Source organism: Eleutherodactylus coqui, chromosome 12 (genome assembly GCF_035609145.1).
Source record: "Eleutherodactylus coqui strain aEleCoq1 chromosome 12, aEleCoq1.hap1, whole genome shotgun sequence".
NCBI classification, from domain to species: Eukaryota; Metazoa; Chordata; class Amphibia; order Anura; family Eleutherodactylidae; genus Eleutherodactylus; species Eleutherodactylus coqui.
Window position 1 is genome coordinate 16,284,531 of NC_089848.1, and position 25,213 is coordinate 16,309,743.

The 25,213-nt window shown below is 45.6% G+C and overlaps 1 protein-coding gene across 1 annotated transcript in view; it reads right to left on the minus strand.

Annotated features, from left to right (window-relative positions):
- Positions 1–25,213, minus strand: part of LRRFIP2 (LRR binding FLII interacting protein 2) — a 167,875-nt gene that overhangs the window by 64,624 nt on the left and 78,038 nt on the right. Inside the window, exons 12-18 of the mRNA XM_066585337.1 lie at positions 23,390–23,437; positions 23,248–23,304; positions 20,416–20,478; positions 12,469–12,573; positions 11,744–11,788; positions 10,342–10,470; positions 9,088–9,159 (exon numbers count right to left, since the gene is read on the minus strand). Of these exons, the coding sequence (XP_066441434.1) occupies positions 9,088–9,159; positions 10,342–10,470; positions 11,744–11,788; positions 12,469–12,573; positions 20,416–20,478; positions 23,248–23,304; positions 23,390–23,437 (519 nt within the window). The remainder of the gene's footprint in view (positions 1–9,087; positions 9,160–10,341; positions 10,471–11,743; positions 11,789–12,468; positions 12,574–20,415; positions 20,479–23,247; positions 23,305–23,389; positions 23,438–25,213) is intronic.

The window sequence follows — 25,213 nt, forward strand, 5'->3', positions numbered from 1 at the left end:
AGCTCAACTACAAGCTGCTAACGAGATGGTATCGTACCCCTGTGCGCCTGGCTAGATACTACCCTGGGGTGTCTGACGTGTTGGAGATGCCCAGAGAGAGAGTGGGCACTCTTTCACACATATCGGTCCCAGTCCTGCCCCCCACCAGCGTCACGCGAGACCTCCTCTGGAGGAACTCGAGTCCCTACATAACGCCCTGCAACAGGGACTCTTTGGTGCCGTCAACTCCGAGATCGGACCAAGGGCTCGTACATAGTGACCAATCTGGTAATGTTGGAACCACGCGCCTGTCGCCTGCCCTCTACCCCCCAAGAGAACGTCCAATGGTATAAGGCCCTCTCCGTCCACCACGTCCCTAATCCTGGGTAGCTCAGCGCCCAGCCCGTCAAGTATGGGCAGTCCGATGTCTCCTTGAGGGAAACCCGGGTTCCCTCTCAATGGTGTCCAGGGTCCAGGGACTCTCACCAGGCCACCTCGCGCCGCGAAGCTGTCCCACGTTTTCAGTAAAGAGCTTATAAAAGAGGAGACTCTAACGCCCCTCCTTCCTAGCCCGCCGCGTAGCCAGAAAAGTCCCCGAATCCTCCCTGTCGCTAGCTCTTGCTCCAGTTCTACCCATCGTTTAGTTGTCCCCTCATGTACCAAGTCCAGCACCGTCCTGCAGATGGCAGCTCTATAATAGAGTAGCAAGTCCGGCAGAGCCGTTCCGCCTCTTTTTTTTGGTTGGGTCAGTAGCCTATAGCTTAGACGCGGTTTAGTCCCCCCCCACACAAAGTGTGTCACTGCCTTTTGCAGTTTTACAAAGAAATTCCTCAGGACTTGTATGGGTAGTGTTTGAAATATGTACAGGAGTTTAGGAAGGGAGTTCATTTTAATGGCACTAATCCTGCCAAACCACGAAAGAGTCATTGGCCTCCATCTCTCGAAGTCTTGTCATGGTGGAATATATAGGTTCATAATTTAAGTCATAGATCTTCCTGGGGTCCGTAGGGAGTATCACCCCTAGGTATCTAATGTTGTCTTCTCGCCAGCTCAGGGGGAATAAGTGTTTAAGCTGCGTGGTTTCCGACGTCGGGAGTGTAATATTTAGTATGTCTGATTTTTTCAGGTTGATCTTGAAATTGCTGATCTGACTGTATCTATCAAACTCCTTAAGGATAGCGGGCAATGCCCGGTTAGGGTTGGTGACGTATACTAATAGATCGTCAGCAAACAAGGCGACTTTGTGCTCCTGCTTCGTTGTTTTGTAGCCTAGTATTTCCTTGTTTTCCCTCAGGGCGTTCGCCAGCGATTCCATAACCAGGGCGTATAGTGTCGGGGACAGCGGACAGCCCTGTCGCGTTCCGTTCTTTATGCTAATTGGGTTAGAGAGCCTCCCGTTGACGCGTATCTGTGCTGTGGGGTTATTGTAAAGGGCCATTATCCAGTTAATCATCCTATTGCCCAGTCCAACCTTCCTTAACGTAGCCTCCAGGAACCTCCAGTTTACACGGGCGAAGGCTTTTTCGGCACCCACCGAGAGGAGGCAGAGCGGGATATTTTCTTCTCGTGCTCTCCCCATTAATGCTAGAGTCCGTATCGTGTTGTCCCTAGCTTCTTGTCCCGCTACAAATCCTACCTGATCTCTATGAACTAGTCCGGGGACGATAGGACGTAAGCGCACGGCTATCGTTTTAGGGAATATTTTGGTGTCAACAGTTCATAAAGAAATTGGGCAATAATTTCCGCAGGACATGGGGTCTTTACCTGGTTTTGGGATAACTAATGATCGCTTGTAAGGCTTGGTATGGGAAGGGGCATCTTTCAGAAACTGCATTAAAGGCTCTGCCCAGGAGAGGGACCACCAAGTCCCCACATGCCTTATAGAACCTAGGGGTGAAGCCATCTGGCCCCAGGCTCTTCCCTATTTTCAAATTTTTAATTTCTGCTAGTATTTCTTGATCCAACATGTCTTCCTCTAGTAGCTCTTGACTCTCTATTGGGATAGTTGTTGGTGCATGTTTTTGTAGGTAATGGTCTATCGCGGATGTTTCGACTGTCCCCCCAATGTTGTATAGCTCGCCGTAGTATTCTCTGAAACATTCTAGGATGTCGCTTGTTGCGTGGACCTTACCCTTGTTTACTGAGTTCATTGAAAAAATATGTGCCTGGCTTTCCCGCGGATTTAACGCCCTAGCCAACCAAGAGCTACATTTATTGCTATACTTGTAATATCCTCCTTTCGTTCTATCCCTCAGATGCAAATAGGTCTGGTCCATAATCCCTAGAATTTGCTGGCGTAGTGTTGATATCTCTGCTTTTAAAGACGGGGAGGCGTTAGTCTTATTGGCCTGTTCCGTTTTTTCCAGCTTGGATATCAAGTTCGCCAGTTTAGCTACCCTATCTTTCTTAAGCCTTGACCCGTGGGAGATGAAGACCCCCCTCAGGACACATTTTAGGGCTTCCCACTGAATGGTTGGGGAGGTTGTGTCCGTTTTGTGGGTTTCTATAAAAGATTCGATTGTTTGCCTGACCTCCTGCAGGCAACAAGGGTCGCCCAGGAGGTTGTCATTCAGTCTCCAAGTGTTTAGTCCCCTTACCGCCTCCCCACCCAATAGGGCCCCATATACAGGCGCGTGGTCCGACCAGATGAAGTTACCTATAGAGCACCTAGGTTTCCAGTCCAACAGGCCGTGGGAGACAAATAAATAGTCCAAACGTCCATAACTATTATGGACGATGGAGTGGTGGCTAAAGTCCCTGATCTCCGGGTGCAGTGTTCTCCAGAGATCAACGAGTTTAAGCTCGGATAATCTTCTCCGCAACCTACGCAGGGCTACCGGGGAGAGACTGGACTTACCCACGATGTATCCAGAGCCGCGTCCCAGACAAGATTGAAGTCGCCGCCCAGCACTATGTACGATCCCTCTGCGAATTGGTCCAGTTCCCCCATAACCCGACATCTGAAGGCAATCTGACCTGTGTTGGGAAAATAGACGTTAGCCACCGTTATTATGCGGCATCCTAGGTCAACTCTGATAAAGATGTATCTGCCCTCGGGATCTGCTCTGGAGGCTAGGACTCTGTGGGGGAGATTCTTGTGAATTGCAATGGACGTCCCACAGATTTTCTTATCTGGGTGTGTACTGTGGTACCAGCTCATGTAGTATTTATTGTTACTCTTAGGAATGTGGTCTTTTCTATAGTGGGTCTCCTGTAACATGGCTATCATGATTTTTTTTTTTAATGCATATGGGACAGAACTTGGCCTCTTTTGGCCGGGGCGTTCATGCCTCTGACGTTATATGTGCAGAAGGATAGGTTTGTCATGGTGGTGCATTGACAGTTGAGCAAGGTGCTATTGCTGTCCATGGGACTCGGGACCAGGACAGGGGGTAGAAAAGGAGAAGGGAGACATTAATAGTGGGGAGGGAACAGGGAAATACAGGATGAGGTGACAGAAAGTGACCATTCTGTCGACTAGGTCACACATTCCTAGTCTAGCTAGCGGAGAGCCAACCATCGGTCAGCTATAGACGGGACTGTCGTGACGTCAACCCGGAAAGGAGGGGAAATCACAGATACCAAATGGCCCGGGCCTCCCGCCAATCAACCCTGAGGTCAGCCATATGGCTCGTGTCTTTAGGCAACTTTGATAACAGTAGTAACATAACAGGAGTAATAACATAGTAGTGCGCATAACCAGTCATCAGGCCTTCAAATAACGTTACAGTCTACTGGTTCATGACCATGCATATTTAGCGCTGTGGGCGTGTCCAGATGGCGCTGTAGGTCTAGATTCGACGGCTCGCAACAAGTTGCTGGAAACCAGCTTCTTTGGGCGTATTACAACCAGCGCTGTGGTTTGCTGGTGTGGTTTCTGGCCCCAGGACCCCGGGGTCCCACCTCGTGCCAGGTGTCCCTGGGGCCAGATATGGGTAGTGATGGTAGGTGGGGCCAGTCCGGCAGTGCCACCATTGGGAGTTCCAGGGTGCCTAGGAATCTAGGGAGGTCGGCTGGGGATCTAAAAGGTCCATATCTTGCCGTTCCTGGTGGCCGTGAGCTGGAAGGGGTAACCCCACCGGTACAGGATTTTGTTAGCTTTTAGGACATCTAGCAAGGGCCGTATGGCTCTGCGCAATTGCAGGGTGCGTCTTGCTAGATCTGAGTAGATTGCAATAGGGACCCCGTTGTGGGTTAGAGTGTCCTTTCTGTCGCGGGCGCACTTCATGATGGCTTCCTTTTCTTTGAAATAGTGTATGCGGCATCCGACGTCTCGCGGCCTATTAGGGTCATTCGGTTTGGGGCCTAGAGTCCTGTGTATGCGATCGATTACAACCGGCTGGTCAGGGCTGCGTTTTAGTAATGAGCTAAAGAAATTGCGTGCCTCGTCCTCTAGTTGGGAGGGTAACACCTCCTCGGATAAACCTCTCAGCCCTAAGTTATTGCGCCTGTGGCGGTTCTCAAGATCATCGATATGTGCCAGTATGTCTGCCATTTGTAGGGCTTGCGCATTGATTACTTGGCTGTGAATATCTAGTGAGGAAAGGACTTTTTCCTGGGTCTCCTCCACCGCGTTTACGCGGTTCCCCACATGTTTAAGCTCTTGGTGTAAAAGGGATAGCGCCTCTTTGTGTGAGGCCTCCAGCCTCTGGAAGTCCCTTTTTGTCGGGAGAGATCTCAAGTGCTCTTTCCAATTCCAGTCATCATCAGTTGAGGAATCGTTTGGGGAAGTCAGGCGGGCTGGCGTGTTTTTTATTGTTATGGCGCTGCTCCTGCGTGTTTGTTGTGGGTGACTACTACTCCCACCTGGCAAGGCGTGAGTGTCCCCTGGATTACTTAGATGCTGCAATGCTCGTTTTGCACCTGTGTTCCCCTCCTTGTGGCTTTGTGGCTGGCTGTAGCTCTCTGCTGGGGGTTGTGGTGGAGCAGAGCCCTTGATGTGGTCTGGGCTCCCCCTGTTATGTGTGTGAGCTGCATACAATCCCTTAATCTGGGAGTATGTGTGCCGCTGAAGAAGCGTTCTATTCTCTGCGGCTCGTCCTCCGCCGCCTCCTGTGTCTTTCCCACAGTTCTCCTCTTCACCATGGTGCCGTCAGAAGTCTTCCTGTGCCGTCTGGATCACGGTAGGCTATGGTTGTCGGTGGTTGCTGCGGGAGCCTGGCAGGGACACGTCTCACTCCGGCATCAGCAAGCTCCGCCTCCCTACACGTCTTTATAAATTATTTAATACCGTCTATAGAGAACATCAAGTTGAAGAAATAAGCCTAAATTTACAGGGTTTCAGGTATAACTTTTCCCTCGGAGATTGAGGTCCGGAATTCATGCGCTGTTACAGAGATACGTAAAAGACGTATCTTTTAACGAAGATACGCAAAATACGTTCACATGCGCACTGACAATATCCACCCGGTCACCAGACGCCCACTGATTGCGTCAGCGCGGGCTCGACCGGCGTCCCACGCCATGAGCTTCGGACCATCAATCCCGTGCGGTAAGCACAATATATAAAAAGGATGTATTTGTATATGTATATTATGCTTGAAAAAGGCGTTTAATAGAACGCCGAAACGCGTTGCATTTGTACCGTTTTTGTTTCCATAAATGGAAAAAAAACGGTACAACTATTCCGAGTGACAGGATCCACAGCAAGAGCGCGGAAGTTTTTTTATTTTTACACTAGCTGATATACCCGGCTTCGCCCGAGTTAATTTGGTACTGGTGTTTATCTGGTGTTCACATGGAAAATCTTATGAAGTCGTGGTTACTTTAGAGATACTGAGGAAAAACATATGTTCACCATTTTGCATAGTTCTCTGCGTTACCCAGGAAACACCACGTGGAGGCAACCATGCGACGTTTCCTTCATATAAAATCACATCAGGAAGTGAGAGAAATAGATTCCATACGTAAAATTTTGACGCTAGTTCTTTTGCGCTAGAATTGAATAATCGAATTGGGACCCATTAACTTTTCCTATTTATGACATATTCAATGCTTATGGCAAATTTCATGTTTCTATGACATTGGGAAGTGAGAGATTTAGATTATGTACATAAAATTTTGACGCTAATTCTTTTGCGCATAGAATTAAATAATCGAGTTGGGACCCATTATCTTTTCCTATTTAGGACATAATCAATGTTCGTGCCAAATTTCACGTTTCTATGACACCGGAAAGTGAGAAAATTACATTCCGTACATAAAATTTGGATGCTAATTCTTTTGCGCATAGAATTGAATAATCGAGTTGGGACCCATTAGCTTTTCCTATTTAGGACATAATCAATGCTCGCGCCAAATTTCAAGTTTCTATGACACCAGGAAGTGAGAGAATTAGATTCTGTCCGTAAAATTTGGACGCCAATTCTTTTGCGCATAGAATTGAATAATCAAGTTGGGACCTATTAACTTTTCTTATTTATGACATTCAATGCCCGTGCCAAATTTTAAGTTTCTATGACATTGGGAAGTGAGAGATTTAGATTATGTACGTTAAATTTTGACGCTAATTCTTTTGCGCCGGAATTGAATAATCGAGTTGTGACCCAATTACTTTTCCTATTTTGGAGATAATCTATGCTTGTGCCAAAATTCATGTTTCTACGACATCGGGAAGTTGGAGAACTTTTGGCGAGTAAATCAGTCAATCAGTGAGTCAGTCAGTCAGTGATTGAGTCAGTGAGGGCTTTCGTCTTTATATATATAGATTTCTGTGATTTCCCCACTTTTGGTTTCGTTACCTTCTGGGGTTTTTTCTTCCTGCTGCCCTTCTTAACCTTTTAGGCCGGCTGCACACGGCCGTGACGGGCTCTGCCGCGAAATTCCATGGCGGAGCCCGTCACGGCGCCCCCCAGGAGACCCCATACTTACGTGCAGATCCGGCATCCTCGCTCCCGCATGACGCTTCCCCGCCCACCTCCGCCGCGTCATGTGACACGCCCACCGTGTCACATGACTCGGCCAGCCGCATCATATGACGTAGTGGCGGTGGGCGGGGAAGCGTTTTCACGCTATCTTTCGCTGTGCTACAGCGGAAGATAGCGTGAATGGACGGCTTCCATTGACTGCAATGGAAGCCGTCCGTGCGTACACGCGCGGCAAATAGAGCATGCCGCGGGTGAGGACGGGTGAATTCACGGTGCAGAATTCCGCGGTGGAATTCCGCACCGTGAGCACTGAGCTATTAGGTTCAATAGAACCTAATAGCTGCGGGCAACGCAAAGGATTTCCGCCGCAAATTACGCGGTGGAAATCCGTTAGTGGGAAGGAGGCCTAAGGATTCCTGAGGATCTGCATATATTACAAGTACAGTGGGACCATCGGTGCAAGCGGGGTGTCCCTTTTCACCTGCAGCGGCCCTGCTTTGCACCAGGTGAGTTAACCCTATTTTCATGTCGGAACATTGTGTGGTGACGCGGATCGTTATCTTTTAACAATGTAGGTTCCTAATATACATGATCCAAAATTGTTATTTGATGGAGAATACAGGTATTTCCTAAAGCAGACATTGCAGGAGAGCCGACTAGGCCTCTTTAAATTCTTAATATTTATGTACCACATACGTAAATTAACCCCTTCAGAGCTCGATATTTTGGACCTTAAAAGGGGTTCCAGCATCATAGCAAAGTATCACCTATTCACAGGATAGACAAGTGTCTGATTGCTGGGGGTCCCACCTCAGGGGTCCCGCTCTCGTGATGGCTAGATTCAGATTTATTGTTAAATTCCAAAAGTTTTTAATTTTCTCATCATTGTAGCTGCGTGACTACTTGTTTTTTGTGGATAAATATATTTGCTTGCTTTATTTTATTTTTTTGACACCTCCATATAGAAATATCATGCACATGCCACTTGCATCCTAGTACACGCACAGTACGTCTAAAACAAAGTTGTCCACAGCAGGGAGCTGTAGCAGTTCAGGAACTAGGGTGGAGCCTCAAGTGTAGTAGCTGCAGGTCTCGAGAGTAGTCAGGGAAGAGCCAGGAGTCAGCAACGGGAGGTCTCAGTTCGAAGTACAGACGACGGAGGCGGGAAGCATGGTCAAAAGGGAAGCCAGGGGTCAGCAACAGAAGGTCTCAGTAGGATCGCAGAGGAGCAGACAGAAGCAGAGCTTGACCACTGCTTGGAGCACAATAATCATGCAATGCAAAAAGGGCCAGGGCCAGGTTTATATAGAGGGCTTAATCAGGAGCATGGCGGAGCTAGGACAGGGAGGCAGCAACTAGGTAAACAGGATAATGAAACCTATGCTAGGGTATGCAGGGGAATTTGTTCAAACAGGGAGAGTCGCCGATCTGGGAGCAGGAGGTTCTGGATTCGAGCCATCACAGGAGCATACTGCAGTGCATAAGATCTCATGTGGGGGAAAATGCCATCATGAAGGTCTTTTTATTGCGAGGCTATCACACAGGGAAAGAGGGGTCTGCTGGTCAGAACTATGCAGCAAGAAGCATTTTGCAGTACTGCGAATTTCCCCACAAAACATGTTATTTTCTCAATATGAAGTGGGCGGGGGGGGGGGGGGGGTAACTTTTTTTCACGGTTCCTTCCCCGAGCTGCCTGTGAGTAGGCTGACAGGAGAGTTAAGATACTTTATAGACATCGCCATGACTGGCTATCATGGCCCAAAACCAGACACTATTGTGTTATTGGGTAGATGTTGAGAACGGGAACACACTACTGTTCTGCAGTAAGATCTTTGGTGTAAATGTCTATGGTGCTAATGAAAAAAGAAAACCCTTTCAGTGAAGCAAAAAAGATCAGAAAACCTTGAAAGTTGAGCTTCAATGTAATTTGGTCAGTTAGTGTACGGATTTGCCAAGTCTGATTTCTCCAGAGCGGTGGGCACTACAGCACCTGTCCAACCAACCATTTCATTTGTTTACAGAGTAAAACTATTTAAAAATAAATGTGTAATACAGAATACATTCTATATAAGCGGCACGTTACATACATGGGCCATGCGCTGACGTGAGATTTCACTTACTAAACAAGTTAATGATTAAGCCCTGAGCAGTCCGTTAAGGAGCAGAAAGAAATGTGCTCCGTGTTTGCAATCCAAAAAGCATGCTTTTTAATGGGCAGTGAAAGAACTGGAAACCCTAATACCTTTAGTTCTTTTAGTCCCTGCATGTATCTCCCTTCTACATCTTGAATTTGGTCCTTAAGGTCATAGATATCCTGCAGAAGACAGGCAATGAACCAACTATCAAACTACAACACTTTGTACAGAATAATATGGCTGTGGAAAGTAAGAAAGAATTAAATGAAAGTGACAAATAGGTACAAATCTGCAAAGAGGAAAACAAATGATTGAAAATGATCATACACCATACAAAGATATAAATACTTCAGTTTGATTACAATTACTTTATAGGTGCTCATCTCGGATCACTACCATCTAGGAAGAAGGCATGTATGCAGTCCGATATGCAAACACTATTAAACTAGTAGTTGTAGACCAAACCATTTGATACATGACATAAGTTCCTAATCTGCGTTACATACTGTATACCTGAGGTGTACAGAAGCGACGTATGCAGAGGGTCCTCCTAACATGATGATCTTAGTAAGTGACGGTATTCCCTAGAACACAACAATACTGGAACAACTTCTCCTACATCTCCGTGTTGTGCTGTTCTTCCATTAATCCTCTTTAAATATATGAATAAAGAGATAAATTGGTTTTACCGTTCATCTTGTTAAAGGAGTATGTTCCTGCAAGGGGCCAACAGTGCAGTTAACCACAACATGGCAGCCAATGGCTGTATGATCTTGACAACATTATCAGCAAGACTGAACCTCCGGTGGGCAGGTATCCAGCTGCGATAGGGTCAACACTAATTGGACAGTCCCTGCACCGCCAGCTGGTAATACCCAGTTATCAATTTATTTATAAATGTATAGGAGAAATGACAAAGGAAAAAAACAACACAGGTAGGAAAAAGATGCTCCAGAACTGCTATATAATAAGGAATTAGTTGATGAAACACACTTGTCTAGAGGACTGACGGGTCCCTCCTTAAATCTACAGTATATGCTCGACTCATTGGAGGTACTTTGATGCCATTTATTAGCAGGGGGTACTTCATATAAAAACATCAATTGTTTTTATCTTAGTTCTCACTTTTTTCATATAGTTCCATCTGTGTAATACACACCTGACAACGAGCTTACGTATGATGAGCCGGCCCAAAACACAAATGTCAACAAGTAAAGAGCTTTTGAATGAAAAGGACCATTTGAGAAGAATGTGGTGTGGCATTTTATTAATATGTACCTGTACAAAGGCTTTTCCGAGGTGTGGGATTACATCTCTACTACTGGGTGATTAGGAAGGAAAATTTGGTCACTTTTTCTTACCCGTAATTCACTTAGAGAAACATCTGGATCCATTAAACTACTTGCATCGCCACTGCCTCTTCGAGAAGATGACCCACTCAGGGGTGTAAAGGTCCCGGGAAGCCCTGAGGTTGCATTACGAGACGATGGCTTTACAAACAGAAGGGAGGCATAGGTCAATATTAAACATTACATGCGGAATACAGACAATCAGTGAATCCTCTGCACAAAGTAAGGCCAGCTGCACACAGCCGCTTTTTTCCGTGATTAGCATGGAGTTTTCAGCGTCACACTAATCGCAGTATAACGCTCACATCGTTTTCAGTGGAACCTCTTAGACAGCCTGCTTTCCAGCACCAAGATTTTCCAACGGAGTCTGTGCTATTTTGGACGCTTAGTGCACCCCATCAATGATGAGATATGCCAAACTCTGCTGTCAGCCGCAATCGAAAGTAAAATCCCAGCAAAGCGCCGCCATTGAAATTGTGACACTTTGCCGAACGACTGTGTGAGTGAGGCCGAAGGCTGGCTGCATACGGCAGAGCCGGATTCCGGATGTGAGAGCCCACAGTGGAATGTTGCTCTGTCCCCGACTGGCACCCCCGCATACCTGCTAGTCCTGTATTGTGGATGTACGGGGATGTTCGTCGGTCATGTGCAGTACCAATTTTTTCTTTTAATATTTGTTTTTCCCACACTGTCGCTATACTATATTAAAAATAATATGGGGCTTATTTCGAACACGTGCATAAAATCACCCAAATTTATCCTATTGTGCTTTAATTATACATAAGAATACAAAATAATGTTCAACGCAAACAATATTGTCTATAAGCAATAGTTTCTAACATACTGCAGTGACCTACATGTTTTTGGTTCGGACGATGGAGACATTTGGTTGTCTGCAAGTTGTGATAAGAGTAAAGTATAACTAATGTGTGACAAGATCATGGCAACCTTCCAACAAATGCACAAAATCCAACCAGTTAGAACGTTTTGCAATAGTCGCAAGTTTGCCGGTGACCTACTTTCCCACAGGAAAACACGAAGAATCGGGTAATGCTGCATTCAGGTTAGGATTACACAGTGGCATCTGGCCGTCTGCAACTGGCCGTAAAATTGAGGCATAACCACAATGTGACAATGATGTTTTCTTAAGAGAAATAACATTATAGCAGCTTTAAAACTACTGTAAAAATAATCTGACTAGTTTGAACTATTTTTCTGTAGGGAAATACTGAGGTTTTGGTAATTCTGCAACTATTTGATGACCAGGTAACCCTAGCCTTGCTGCTTGGAAGTTTCTTTAACTTAGGAAATGTCAGATTGTGAAGTTGCAATCTGTAAGTAAAGCTCTCCCAACAACTAAGGGTTATTAAAAGGCATGCAAACAACGAATTTTAAGCATGTATATGGTACCTACCCTGGAATAGCCCTCTGAGTACTGCTTGTCGCTCTTCTCGTCCAGCTGTAAAAACAGAAAAAATATAATTTAAAAGATGGCAGAACAAATAGTACACAAATAAAACATTAATGGATGCAACTGCATGTGACCCGTCGTCACCTTTGAGCCTCATGAACTACATAACGGGGCTCAAAGGGTAAAGGAATGGGAAGTCCGGAGGGGTTTCATACTGCGTGTCCCGTTCCTGTGCTGTATCCCCTTGAAGTTGGCGCACCCAGCGAGAAGCTTCTCGGACGACTGTGCGCTCACAGAGATGATATTATATTACATTTTGTTTGCATGCAAACAGTCAGATGAACGGATGCAGTCTTATAAGAACCCCAACCCTGAGGGCATAAAATCACAAGAACTCTCCTGAGATTGTATACTCATGCATCCGGCTTACATCGGACCATGCTCACACTTAGGATTAGTGCACCAAAACACAATGCTGCAACGTTACTTACAAAACAATGCAGTGATGTGATTATCCCCGACTCCCGTTACCATACTGTATATCATATTTCCTGTATTCGGGGTGACCCCAGTAGTATTCTTGATACGTTAGTCACATTTCCAGACATTCAGCATTACAAACATAATAAAGGCAATGATAGGAAGAGTTCTGTTACTTGGTGTTAGGAGGTAACGGGGATCCCATTTTACTGCACACAGTAGGTTGTGGGACATGCATTACAACTCACATTACTGAGCTCTGGGCTGGCATCGTCTGACACAATGCTTCCCCTGCGATTGGAGCGACTAAAGTAATCTGCGGCAGATTCGCTCTGGTCGGAGAAGTCTGATAACTTGAAGACACATAGGAAGAGTGAAAACCCAACAACTGCAGTAAAGCACACAGATCAGAAGGAGTCGGGGACATGTTCTGTGTTGTAGCGTTAGAATGTTACATTACTTCGGAAGATTATTATTAAAACAGGTTCTATAAGGACTGCAAAACACTACAGACACCTATGGGGCAATTTTTTTTTTTTTTAACTTAAACGCATGTATTTTGGGCAGAAAATCATTTTTGCAGTAGGGTGTAATTAACCCCTTAACGACTGCCCCATCGGGAAACTACGTCCTCAGAAAGTGGGCTTTAATCCTAGAGGACGTAGTTTTATGCATCCTCTTTGGATTAATGCCCACTGGCCTGAGGACGTGACAGCTCCATGCTGTCGGTGCCCGCAGGTAGCCGACGGCATGGAGCTGTCATCCCAGGATGCGGGCAGTCCCCCCCGGCATTGCGATTGGCGCTATCCAATCGATAGCGCCGATCGCAAAAAAGTAAACAAAACTGTGTAAAAAAGTAGTAATTCAGCTGCTCTGATGGATCGGATCCATCAGGGCAGCTGAAAATACTCACACGGCTTGTCGGCGGTGTCCCCCGGAGATCTGGTCCTCCCGGACCCGCCGGCGGCCTTCTGCGCATGCGCGCCAGGCAATAACGTCACGCGCAGAAGCCCGGGTGTCCCCGGCAAATTTAAAATCTCCTGGCTCCCGGCTCCTGAAGGTAGCCGGGAACCAGGTGGTGTTACCGGGGACCGCTGTGAGCGGGCCCCGGGCCCGCGATCGCCGCTATCCATTGGATAGCAGCGATCGCGAAAAAGTTGAAAAAGTAAAAGAAAAGTGAAGTTTCACCTCCCCTCATGGATCGGATCCATGAGGGGAGGTGAAAATACTCACCCCCGGTCCTCTGCGATGTCCCGGGACCCGAAATCCCCGTCTGCGCATGCGCGCCCGATGTCTATGTGCATAGAGGGGCTCGAGCCCCAGGAAATTCAAAATTCCTCTGCTCCTGGCTGCCATGTGTAGCCAAGAGCAGAGGGATGTCACAAGGGACATGATCACTGTCATCCAATGGAATGTAAAGTAAAAAAAAAAGTGCAAAAAGTAAAAATAAAAAAAGTTTAAAAAAGTTTTAAAAAGTTAAAAAAGCTTGCGTTTCATCTCCCCCCACGGATCATATCCGTGAGGGAGGATGAAATGACGTACCTAAGGCCTGCGGACCTTACCGCAGCTTCTGCGCACGTGCCCGGCGCCAATATGGCAGGCGCATGCGCAAAAGCCGTGGTAATTTAAAATCTCTTTGTTCCTGGCTACAAAACTTAGCCGAGAGCCTGGAGATTTCACGGGGGCCGCGGTGAGCGGTTCCTGATCACGTGTTCGCCGTTATACAATGGATAATGGTGATCACGTAAAAGTAAAAAAAAGGTGAAGGTTCATCTCCCCTCACTGATGCGATCGGTGAGAGGAGATGACACTTTTACCGGAGGCCTCCGTATTTCACCCAGACGCAATCTTCCTCCTTGAACTTTCCCGGATTCTGCACATGCGACCGCCGGCAAAACACCAGACACATGCACAGGAGCCGCGGAGCCCAGGAAATTTAAAATATCCTTGCTCTCAGTGACCATCGGTCGCCGAGAGCCTGGAGCAGTGACGGGTGGCCTCATTGAGCGGTCCCCAATGACGTGAAAAAAAGGTAGCGGTCTACCTTTGGCCGATCTCACATGACTGGATAGGAATTACGGATTCCGCATGCGTCTGATCCGTGGTAATACGCAGATCAATCGCATTGGATTACACAATTCCGCTCACATTAGCGGGTTGGAATTGTGTAATCCATTCGCAGAAAAGAGAACGCAGCATGTTCTATTTTACCGCGGATAACCGCAATATAGAGCCTATTGTGCTCCATGGTCGTGGATATACCCGCTGCCCATACGCAACTACATTGTATACGGGCTACGGGTACCCATGTCATCGCTAAGCGACGGTGCGGGAAATACAAACAACAACAAAAAAAAAAGTACTGCGAATGACCGCCTGTGTGAATAGGCAGTTATGCGCAGTACATTACATGGCCGTACGCAGGGTCACAGCCGGGCTCACAGCTGGGAGCGCTGCGGGCCTCCGCAAACGGATTCCACCTACGGCTTCGTGAGCCTGGCGTTATTCAGAACGCTACCTGTAATACGCAATTTACAAGAAGCCCCGGGAACGCTCGCCTTCCTGCAGTTCCAGGAGCAGCTTGTTGAGCGCCTTCTATGTGAGACCGCCGCACCTCAGCAAGCTTACGGAGACTCACGGAGCGCCACTTTTTACACCCCATACCCGCCACTGAGGTCAAGAAATACCCCCAAAAAGCATGAGGGGAGGGGGGATACCCGGTTTTATTGCTCCATGTACCCATCTCAACCAGCCTCCGTAATTACCCCTGTCTTTGGAAATACTACACAGTTCACATTATTACTTTTATCTAAGATTTGGGGAATGCCGAAAAGGGCGCGGAGGGGGGTGATATTTTTAGGGAGTCAATTTTTATTCCGTACAAATGAGCAATGGGGCCTGTAATTTATTCAGTTGTGCCCTGCAATCCAACGGGTGTTCCCTCCATTACAGACTTTGCCATGTTTCCTGTAAGTAGATTAGGGCCACAATGGGTATGTTTTTGAACACGGGACAAACGGGGGTATGCATTTTGGGGTGAATGTCTTCATTCCTATGTGCACTGTACAAAATAACCCAGTTTTTAAATTGACAAAATTGCCCAAAAAAATGAAAATCGTAATTTTTTCCTTCTGCTTTGCTTAAATTTATTCAAATACTGTGGGGTCAAAATACGCAGTACACCCCTAGATGAATTCATTAAGGGGTCTAGTTTTTAAAATGGGGTCATTTGTGGGGGTTCTTTATAGTTTTGGACGCTCAATGGCTCTATAAGTGGGCAATGGGGCCTGGAATTTATTCCGTTGTACCCTAAAATCCAACGGGTGCTCCTTCCATTATAGGCTTAGCTATATTTCCTTTAAGTAGATTAGGGCCACAAGGGGTATGGTTCTGAACACGGGACAAACAGGGGTATCAATTTTGGGGTGAAAGTCTTCATCCCTATGTGTGCTGTACAAAAAAAAACCCAGTTTTTAAATTGATACAACTGCCAAAAAAAAGAAAATTGTAATTTTTTTCCTACTGCTTTGCTTAGATTTATTCAAAAATTGTAGGGTAAAAATACACAGTACACCCCTAGATGAACGCGATAAGGGGTCTACTTTTCAAAATGGGATCATTTGTGGGGGTTCTCTGTCGTTTTGGCCGCTCAAGGGCTTTACAACTGGGCAATGGGGCCTAAATCACCTTCATGCAAAATTTCTGTTCTGAAAGCCACCGACTACTCCTTTGATTTTGGGCCCCGTTGTGCATCCAAACAAAAGATTAGGGCCACAATGGGTATGTCTCTGAACACGGGAGAAACAGGGGTATCCATTTTGGGGTGAAAGGCTTCATTCATGTGTGTGCTGTACAAAAAAAACTGTTTTTAAAATGACAGAATTGACAAAAAAACGAAAATCACTATTTTTTCCTTTTGCTTGGCTTGAATTCATTCAAAAACTGTGGGGTCAAAATATGCAGTACACCCCTAGATAAATTCGTTAAGGGGTCTAGTTTTCAAAATAGGGTCACTTGTGGGGGTTCTGTTTGGTTTTGGCCACTCAAGAGCTCTACAAAAGTGCTATGGGGTCTAAAAGGACTTCAAGCAAAATTTATGTTCTGAAAGCCACCGACTGCTCCTTTAATTTTGGGTCCCGTTGTGCATCCAGACATACGATTAGGGCCACAATGGGTAGGTTTCTGAACACGGGAGAAACGGGGGTATCCATTTTGGGGTGTAACTCCTCATTTTCTTGGGTTCTATAGGAAAAAAATATATCTTTAAAATGACATTTGCAAAAATATGCAATTTTATTTTTTCTCCCCTCAATTGAACTAATTCCTGAAAAAAACTGGTGGGGTCAAAATACTCACGACACCCCTCAGTGAATACATTAAGGGGTGTAGTTTTTAAAATGGGGTCATTTGTGGGGGTATCTATTATTCTGACACTTATGAGCCTTTGCAAACTTGGCTTGGTGCAGGAAAACAAAGTGTTCCTCAAAATGCTGAAAAGTAATGTTAAATTTGTACGTCCTCTAAATGGTAAAAAAAAACAAAAAAAAAAAACACAAAAGTTTTTCAAGTGTGCCTTCAGAATAAAGTAAACAGATGGAAATACATCTTATCAAAAATTTGTACAGTATGTTTGGACATATGAGATATTACGGTTGAAAATGTGAAAAAAATTACAATTTTTTCTAAATTTTTCCAATATTGGTACTTTTAATAAATATACACAAATGATATCGGTCTCTTTTTACAACCAAAATGAAGTACAACATGTGGCGAAAAAACAATGTCAGAATCGCTTGGATATGAAAGCCTTTACGGAGTTATGCTACGTTGAACGACGCATGTCAGATTTCCAAAATTTGGCTCCGTCACTAAGGCGCAAACAGGCTTCGTCACTAAGGGGTCAAAGTTTTTGCACAGCTTGTTTTCTGCAGCTTCTACATATCAGTGTATATGGAAACTGCAATCTAAATAGGAGCTCTATTGGCAGGAAGAGATCTTCGGCGCACGCTACCTCTATTGACTTAACGATTAGCACTCCTTTGTGAAAATACAGATGCAATAATCGTTGGGATGACTGACTGTCAGGCACTTAGGAGCCACGTAATGGTACCATATAATAGGGCCCTAACTGTCAGTCCAGCTTCACCGATAGATCTGCTACAGAGACTTAGGGCCCATTCACACAGACGTAATTTGATCCCGTAATACATAGTGAATAAAGTCAATGAAAGTACACTGATTTTCATTCATGCATTCACATATGCATATATATTGTGTATAAAGAGAACTCTGCATGTTCTATTTTACTGCGTATTACGTGCGTACAGCCCTATTGTTCTCTGTGGGTTGCATATTAAACACTGTACATACACAATACAATCCGTTTGTGCGGCATTTAATACACAACAGAGATGCTAAGAGACAAAGCGGGGAACTTAAAGAAAAAAACAAACAAAAAGAAACTAGTCATTGTGCAAGACGGCGTGCACGAGACCCGCTGTTATGTGCAGTGCACGAGACCCGCTGTTATGTGCAGTGCACGAGACCCGCTGTTATGTGCAGTGCACAACTGCTGCCCTGCACAGCGATAGCCATCTCACATAATACCTGCAGCGTTGTACGCATACAGCCTCAGTGAACGAGCCCTTATTCATAGTGGTACAGATGCAGCACAGTTTAGCTTGTCTGTGATAACAAGTTATTTCTAGCCATTAAATGCTTTTAGCACTATAAAACAGTTAAAAGTTGAAAACTGAGGCATAGAAAGTTCTCTAAGGCTCGATGCCCACGGGCGGATTTGATTTGGGGCACCCACGCACGAGATCCGCAAATCAGAACGCCGAAAGGGATGCATTAGCGTCTGCAGAACAGTAAAAAGCATGCCGATGTGATTTTTTCCCGGCTCCATCTTTCTGCAGATCTTAAGGGATGGCTTCCATTGAAGTCAGTGGAAGCCGTCCAATCCACGCCACAGCTGTCACTGTGGACGCGCTGCAGATCCGCGGGAAACCAGATTAAAAAAATAAATTGTACTGTGCATGCGTCGGGTACGTCTGGACACATCTGCTGTGCTGAAGTAAGAAGATCCGGCCAGCAAAGTGGAGACGCGCGTTGGATCTGGACAGGTAAGAAAATCTATTTTCCTGTCCATGTCCGCGGGCTCGGCAGTATTCCGCTGCAGGATTCAGCAGATGGAATCCGTGCATGCAAGTGGACATGATGCCTTAAGGGGTTAAAATTCAAGGTAAACTCGAAAAATCTGTATCTAGGACAAACGAGCGAGCATACTCGTTAAGGACAAACACTCGAGCGAGTATCGTCCTTTTCGAGTATCTGCCTGCTCGTCCGCAAAGATTCGGGTGCCGGCGGAGGGCAGATCTCTCTCTCCCCCATCCCAGCTCCCACTGCTCACTCCCGCAACCCACCGCTCACCCCTGTCGGCACCTGAATCTTTGTGCAGGAGCAGGCAGATACTCGTAAAGGACGATACTCACTCGAGTATTTGTCCTTAACGAGTATGCTCGCTCATCTCGAGTACCTAGAAACTGCAGAAGACAAACAGTGCAACATTTTTAATTAAAACCCTGTTGAGAAACTGACCGTCAGCCCAAAATGCATGCATTTAAGTAAAAAAAAAAAATGTCCATACTAGCCTTGGAATTGCAGCATGTAAGGGGTTAGCAGCGGGGAGGCCGGCTCCTGCTACAAAATAACGCAGGCTATTTCTGAGTCTATGCCATCCACAGGACGGAAGTTTGCATCTTGCTGCGTTACATACCATGTGCCCAGGACGTAAACTTACAACCTGTGGCGTTATTAGGACCCATCCCCTGTCCTGACAGGTCTGTATTCCTCAAACCACAACAGTTCTGGAGCATTTTGTCTTACGGCTCTGAGTGTGCTAGAAATGTATGACTAAACTGACAACTGGGTGTTACCATTCTCCTTGGTAAAGGTGTGCATCCTTATGTCCTTACACAGTGTGATACTGTCAGCACTGATTGAGCAATAGGAGATTCTGCTGGGAAACAACCACCTCCACCCCCTTCAAAATTGACAATCTATTTCTAGTAGGAATAACGGAATAGCACAATACAAAAAGTTACATGAAAAGTCCCAGAACTGTTACCTTCTAGGGCATACATGTACGAGCAGACATGATCGGTGACGGCTCCTCTGGAGGTCACTGGATGCCAATTACTGGATTTACACTGTAAACAAATTTTCTAGGGGCGCTCCCATCTCTGATTGGAAATGCAGGCCCTCTGTCTCGTCCGCCTATTTAATCACAAAGAGCCAAGCGCGTCAGCCACGCACCGTTTCCGCTACCCTAGCGAGCCACGCAGGCTCCATAACTTGGGGAGTTACGGACACAGTCTTTGTGTCCGGCCAGGTGGCCAACAACGATAGCAGCGGCTTTCCATCTCAGCTATAAAAAGTGCACGATGGGAACACCCTTTAAAGGTAAGTCAACAGTAGTGAAAATAGTAAGCTCAGTAATACAGTGATAAGACCACTACTGTCAATTAAAACAGCGGAAGATACAGAGAAGTGCCACGATGCGTGCAGCATATATTATAGATACCATAGACAGACTTTTTATTGTATGTCCTATGAACCAACATGACGCTTCTCCATCTCCCCTCAAAGGGGTTGGGAACAGTTGGGTGGCAGGAGAGGGGGGTAAACCACAACAGTGAAAGTTTGTACAACAGTACTGCATATAAAATGCATAAAAAGGTACAGAATAAACCATATCATATTTGAGCGGCAGTTTGGATACAGCAGGAGCATCAGGGACCCAGGTGTTATGGGAGCAGCATATGTTTGTACAGCCCCGTGTTGAACGCTCTGGTTATACATAGACTTCTGTAGCGGTGAGCAGATAACAGACATTTATACAGACGGGGTGGTAAATTTGTGCCACCAGCCAGAAATGTTCTCCCCCATACGCTGACCAGATCCACCTCCAGAAAATAACATCTGACTCTGCCGGTTGGTATTCTCAGGACAAGGGATTTATGGAGAGTCTGTTCCCGCAGCAATGGTGCACCCCCGGCTGGCGCAGTAATGGCCATCTCAGGGAAAGTAGTGTCACATCTGTCTATTTCAATTTGGGCAAATACAGATTTTTAAAGTGTGTAAAGCTCTTCCTTAATTAGTGTGAAAAAGCACACGCATGCAACGGAGCTCACCAAACTATCCCTCCGTCCTCGTCCAGCACTATAAGAAGACACGGATGCCTCGTCATCTGTACACTACAGAGAAGGCACATAACAAAATGCAGCACATCAACCAAAGCTCCCAAATAACATTACACACAGACCAAACTGTTACCCCTGGTTTGCTATCACTCGTTACAGGCAATGAAACCTAAGTGGTCCTACAGCAACCAACAGCCAGCTGTAGGAGGTTATGGCTATTCTCGCAAGACAGACTTCGGGCTCCTGTCCATGGGTGAATTTTCATTGCGTTCCCTGGGGCGATAATCCGGCCGCAGGGAACACAGTGAACGTTCGATAATCCGGCCGCGGGGAACACCGTGAACGTTCGATAATCCGGCCGCGGGGAACACAGTGAACGTTCGATAATCCGGCCGCGGGGAACACAGTGAACGTTCTCCATAGCGTTGCTATGGAAAGCGCAGACCCCCTGTCCACAAGCGGAGAATCAAAGCGATTCCCCGCTCGCGGCCTGGCAAATCACAGCATGCTGCGAATTGCCGCGATTCTCCGCGGTGAGCCCATCTGTCAGATAGGCTCACCGCGGAGATTAGTCTGCTGGCTTCCGCTTTCGCAGCGCCCGTGGACAGGAAGCCTTCAAACATTTCTATTTAAACCACATCAGACTAAAATAGTTCTGTGCTTACAGTGCGCTGGAAATTCTCCATTATTTTAGGATTTAAAGATATAAACTATTAGTGGAATGTACAGGCACCTGTGGCACCAAAACGGATTATGTTATACCAAAACGTACTAAATCGTTAAAAAAGAGACTCCAGTGAAAACATATTTCCCATTCCTGCCCTTTCACCAGATTGCCTGGCACATTCTAGAGCTTTCCTCTGTGTATTGCAGCCCCCTGTCTGATGCTTATTAGGCACCATCTTATTTACTTTCACTTTTAAACTAATACATTAGCTGAGGTTATACTATTTTTGCCTGCTGCAGAACAGTTTAGTCCGTACCTTCTACAGTCATCTAAATAACCTACAGTCCATAAGTATACAGTGAGGAGGATGAGCTGTGATCTCCCCTACTATAACTGTGTGACAGGGGAGTCTGTGTAATCATCCTCACTAGATGTGATAGGAGAGTCTTTGTTCCACTGTAGACTGTTTCTGTGATAGGATTCAGTCAACTGCATAACTAAAACTGTGAAATTGACTAGTTTCAGACATCATAAACCCCAAGCAGAGCTGAACTGAGATCACATGACCATCTGAGGAAAGAGACGCCGGGAGAGTCGGATGGAAAGTAATAACTAACCAAGGTAACACTAGCTCTCATATATACTGGGAGGATAGCTACATAATGAATGAATAGCAAGGAGGAAAAAAACCCACCAGAGAACCTTTTTAAGGAAGCATAGAGAGAAGAAAAATCCTAACATATCAAGTGATTTCTCTCTGGTAACATACATGTGTCATAGAAAATGCTTTCTGACTAGAAACAAATTTTCCCTAATGCTTAAAGGGATTTTTCCCCATAAAACTCAATCCCTGGACTCCAGCAAACCAACAACCTGTGCCAGATCTATGCGCCAAATCTGATGCTCATGTTACACCCAATGTTCAGGAACAGAAGTGAGCATACGCCCCACAAGTTCACTGGAGTTTACGGCCTTATAGTTCCCAGGAAAACACTTTACTACCATAAAAAAACAATGACCGCGCACATGCCTGAAAATTGTCCGCTGAGCCTTGGCAATGCTGGTCCTTCATGAGTTCTTGGATTTGCGGTTTATTGGATTTACTCGCTTTTATCTTCTCCATGCTCATCGCAGGAAACTTTCTACATTTCTAGCCAAAACACCTTCCATTCTCTTCAATATCTTGTGTAATTGTTCTCAGTGGACATTGATTTACCCGACCTGTGCGGCGCGAGCACGCCGGAGCGGCCCCATTCAACAGAACAGAAGAGGAGACTGCGCAAGCGCGTCTAATCGAGGGAGAAGAAGGCTTCGGTCGGCGCCATGGAGACGCCAGCACCGGAGGGGTAAGTGTATAACTTCTGTATGGCCAATATTTAATGCACGATGTATATTACAAAGTGCATTAATATGGCCATACAGAAGTGCATGGATGTAATGGAGAAAATGGCACTGCTAGACTACTGCTACTGAGTTAGCACTATACAGTAAGAGAAAACATCCTGCGAAGCTCCTTTTAATCTTAGTAGGCTTGCCGGAAAACCTCTTTAAAGCAGTCAGAAAAAAAAACTGCACTAAAAAGAGAAAATTCATTAGTGAAACATCTAAAGTTCACAAATGTAGAGGAGCTGACATGATTACCGTACGTTTAGTTTTCACATATTGCAGGATATGTATGGATGAAATATAAATGGAATTAGTAGTTCAGTCCAGTGTCTTTGATTTAAAGCAGTTGTCCCACAAATAAGAACTCATTTACTTTGTTAGATCAGGAAAAACATAATTTTTCCACTGAAACCATTAAAAAAAAAATGGTACTGTGTTTTGACATTGTGTGTTATAGCGCCCCCTGCTGTTTTGGTGAGAAGCATCTGCTTTAAGTGCACAGATTCTTATCGACAGGCCTGTAGAACATCCAGAATCGGATGATGAGACTGAGCAAGTATGACCACCAGCACGGAGCACAGAAGGGGCATGTTCTGAAGGGAATGAACAGGACACCAGGGGGCACCATAACAAGTATGTAACAGCAATATCTGGACAAAAACATTTTTTATATGCTTTTGCATCATCTAAAAGAGAAGCTTCATATTTAGTTATGGGACAATCCCATTAATGATTGAGGCTGTGCACGCGCATGCAGGAGGAGTGCTCACCACAGGACTACTTCTTGTAGAGCTGGTTCTGGAAGAACTGAAGCTGTACTCTGATGGCTGGTGATCATAGAAGTACAAATATTTGAATTAATAGATGAAAACTGGATATTAAAAAAAAGGCTACAAGAAAGCTGAGACTTACAGTCCTGGAAGCACACGAGTTAGCAAAACCATCTTCATTGAGTGTTGTCTAAGATACAAAAAGATAGGAAGAAGAACTGCACTACAATCATTCTTCGATGCTGAAGTATAATGATGCAGGGTATCGATTATCTCCCATTACAAACATCTGGAAGGTTCTCTTTTAATCTTCCCTGCTGTACAAGTTGCTCACGCCATGTCCACAAGCAATCTCCTTCCAATGCAGTGGTCTAGCAGCTACTTTACCTGATGCTCATTAAAGGAGATGTCCCGCGCCGAAACGGGGTTTTTTTTTTTTTAAACCCCCCCCCCCGTTCGGCGCGAGACAACCCCGATGCAGGGGTTAAAAAAACCACCCGCACAGCGCTTACCTGAATCCCGGCGGTCCGGCGTCTTCATACTCACCTGCTGAAGATGGCCGCCGGGATCCTCTGTCTTCATGGACCGCAGGGCTTCTGTGCGGTCCATTGCCGATTCCAGCCTCCTGATTGGCTGGAATCGGCACGTGACGGGGCGGAGCTACACGGAGCTACACGGAGCCCCATAGAGAAGAGGAGAAGACCCGGACTGCGCAAGCGCGGCTAATTTGGCCATCGGAGGGCGAAAATTAGTCGGCACCATGGAGACGAGGACGCCAGCAACGGAGCAGGTAAGTATAAAACTTTTTATAACTTCTGTATGGCTCATAATTAATGCACAATGTACATTACAAAGTGCATTATTATGGCCATACAGAAGTGTATAGACCCACTTGCTGCCTCGGGACAACCCCTTTAATAATCAGGAACATTACAGAAAGCAGCATGACAAACGACAACTCCCAGAAACGCAGACACTCCTTGCAGCTAATAAGCCAAATTTCATTTTGCATTTCACAACAAGGAATCAAGCAGACTCCAAATACTAACCAAACTGGCACTGCGAGCCAAACTAGTGCTTAGTTTTGGAGAAGTCTGCGAACAAGACATTTTGTATTAGGAGTCTGAATCTTCCAGTCGTCTTACAACTGAAAATGTTATTTACTTTTGTGTTCGTTTAACTAATTGCTTGCCTCAGGGAAATCTCAAAATGGACACGACATAACATGTATGCCTGGCTCAGGCTGCTCGAACACCAGCATTAGGGTCAGTTCAGGGTTTCTGTCTCTCTGCTCCGTTTTGGAGGAGAGAAACAAATAAAATGGGAAAAAAACAAATTTTTTTTCATAGTTGATTTCAATGGGATTTAAAAAAAACAGAAAGCGAACAGAAAAGTTGCTTTTATTCTGTTTCTGCTTATTTGGATGGAAAAATAGTACAGTATGCAGCGTTAATTAAGAGTTAAAAAAAAAAAAAAAAAAAAAGGAAATCTGACAGGATGCGAGCAAATAGAAGCCTCTCCAGTTTTCTGAAAACCCCACTGAAATCAATTGTGAAAAAAGGAAAACAGTTTTTTCCCAGTTTCTCTTCTCCAAAAACAGAGCAGAGAGACGGAAGAAGGGGCTCAGCTATTAGGAACAAGTCCGTCCACAAACTTGTGAATGTTTCCAATAGCAAACTGCAGACATTCTCTCCATGAGGTGTGTTCACAAGCAGTCAGTCATTACATAGAACTTCAGGAAGGGCTGCAGCCAGTTACAGGCTTCAGGGGTGCCCCATTATTGACCGCAGCTGTCTGTGACTATATACCGACCCTTAGGGGGGTGCAGCGTGGTCGAGGCAGGTTCCGGTATGAGTGGCTCTTATTTTGCCAGATTTTTTTAAATACTGGGGAAATTCTCTCTAAGTGCATGTTTGTTACTTGTTTTCCTTGGGACACCAGCGGTCCGGCAGAAAGATGCTCTTAA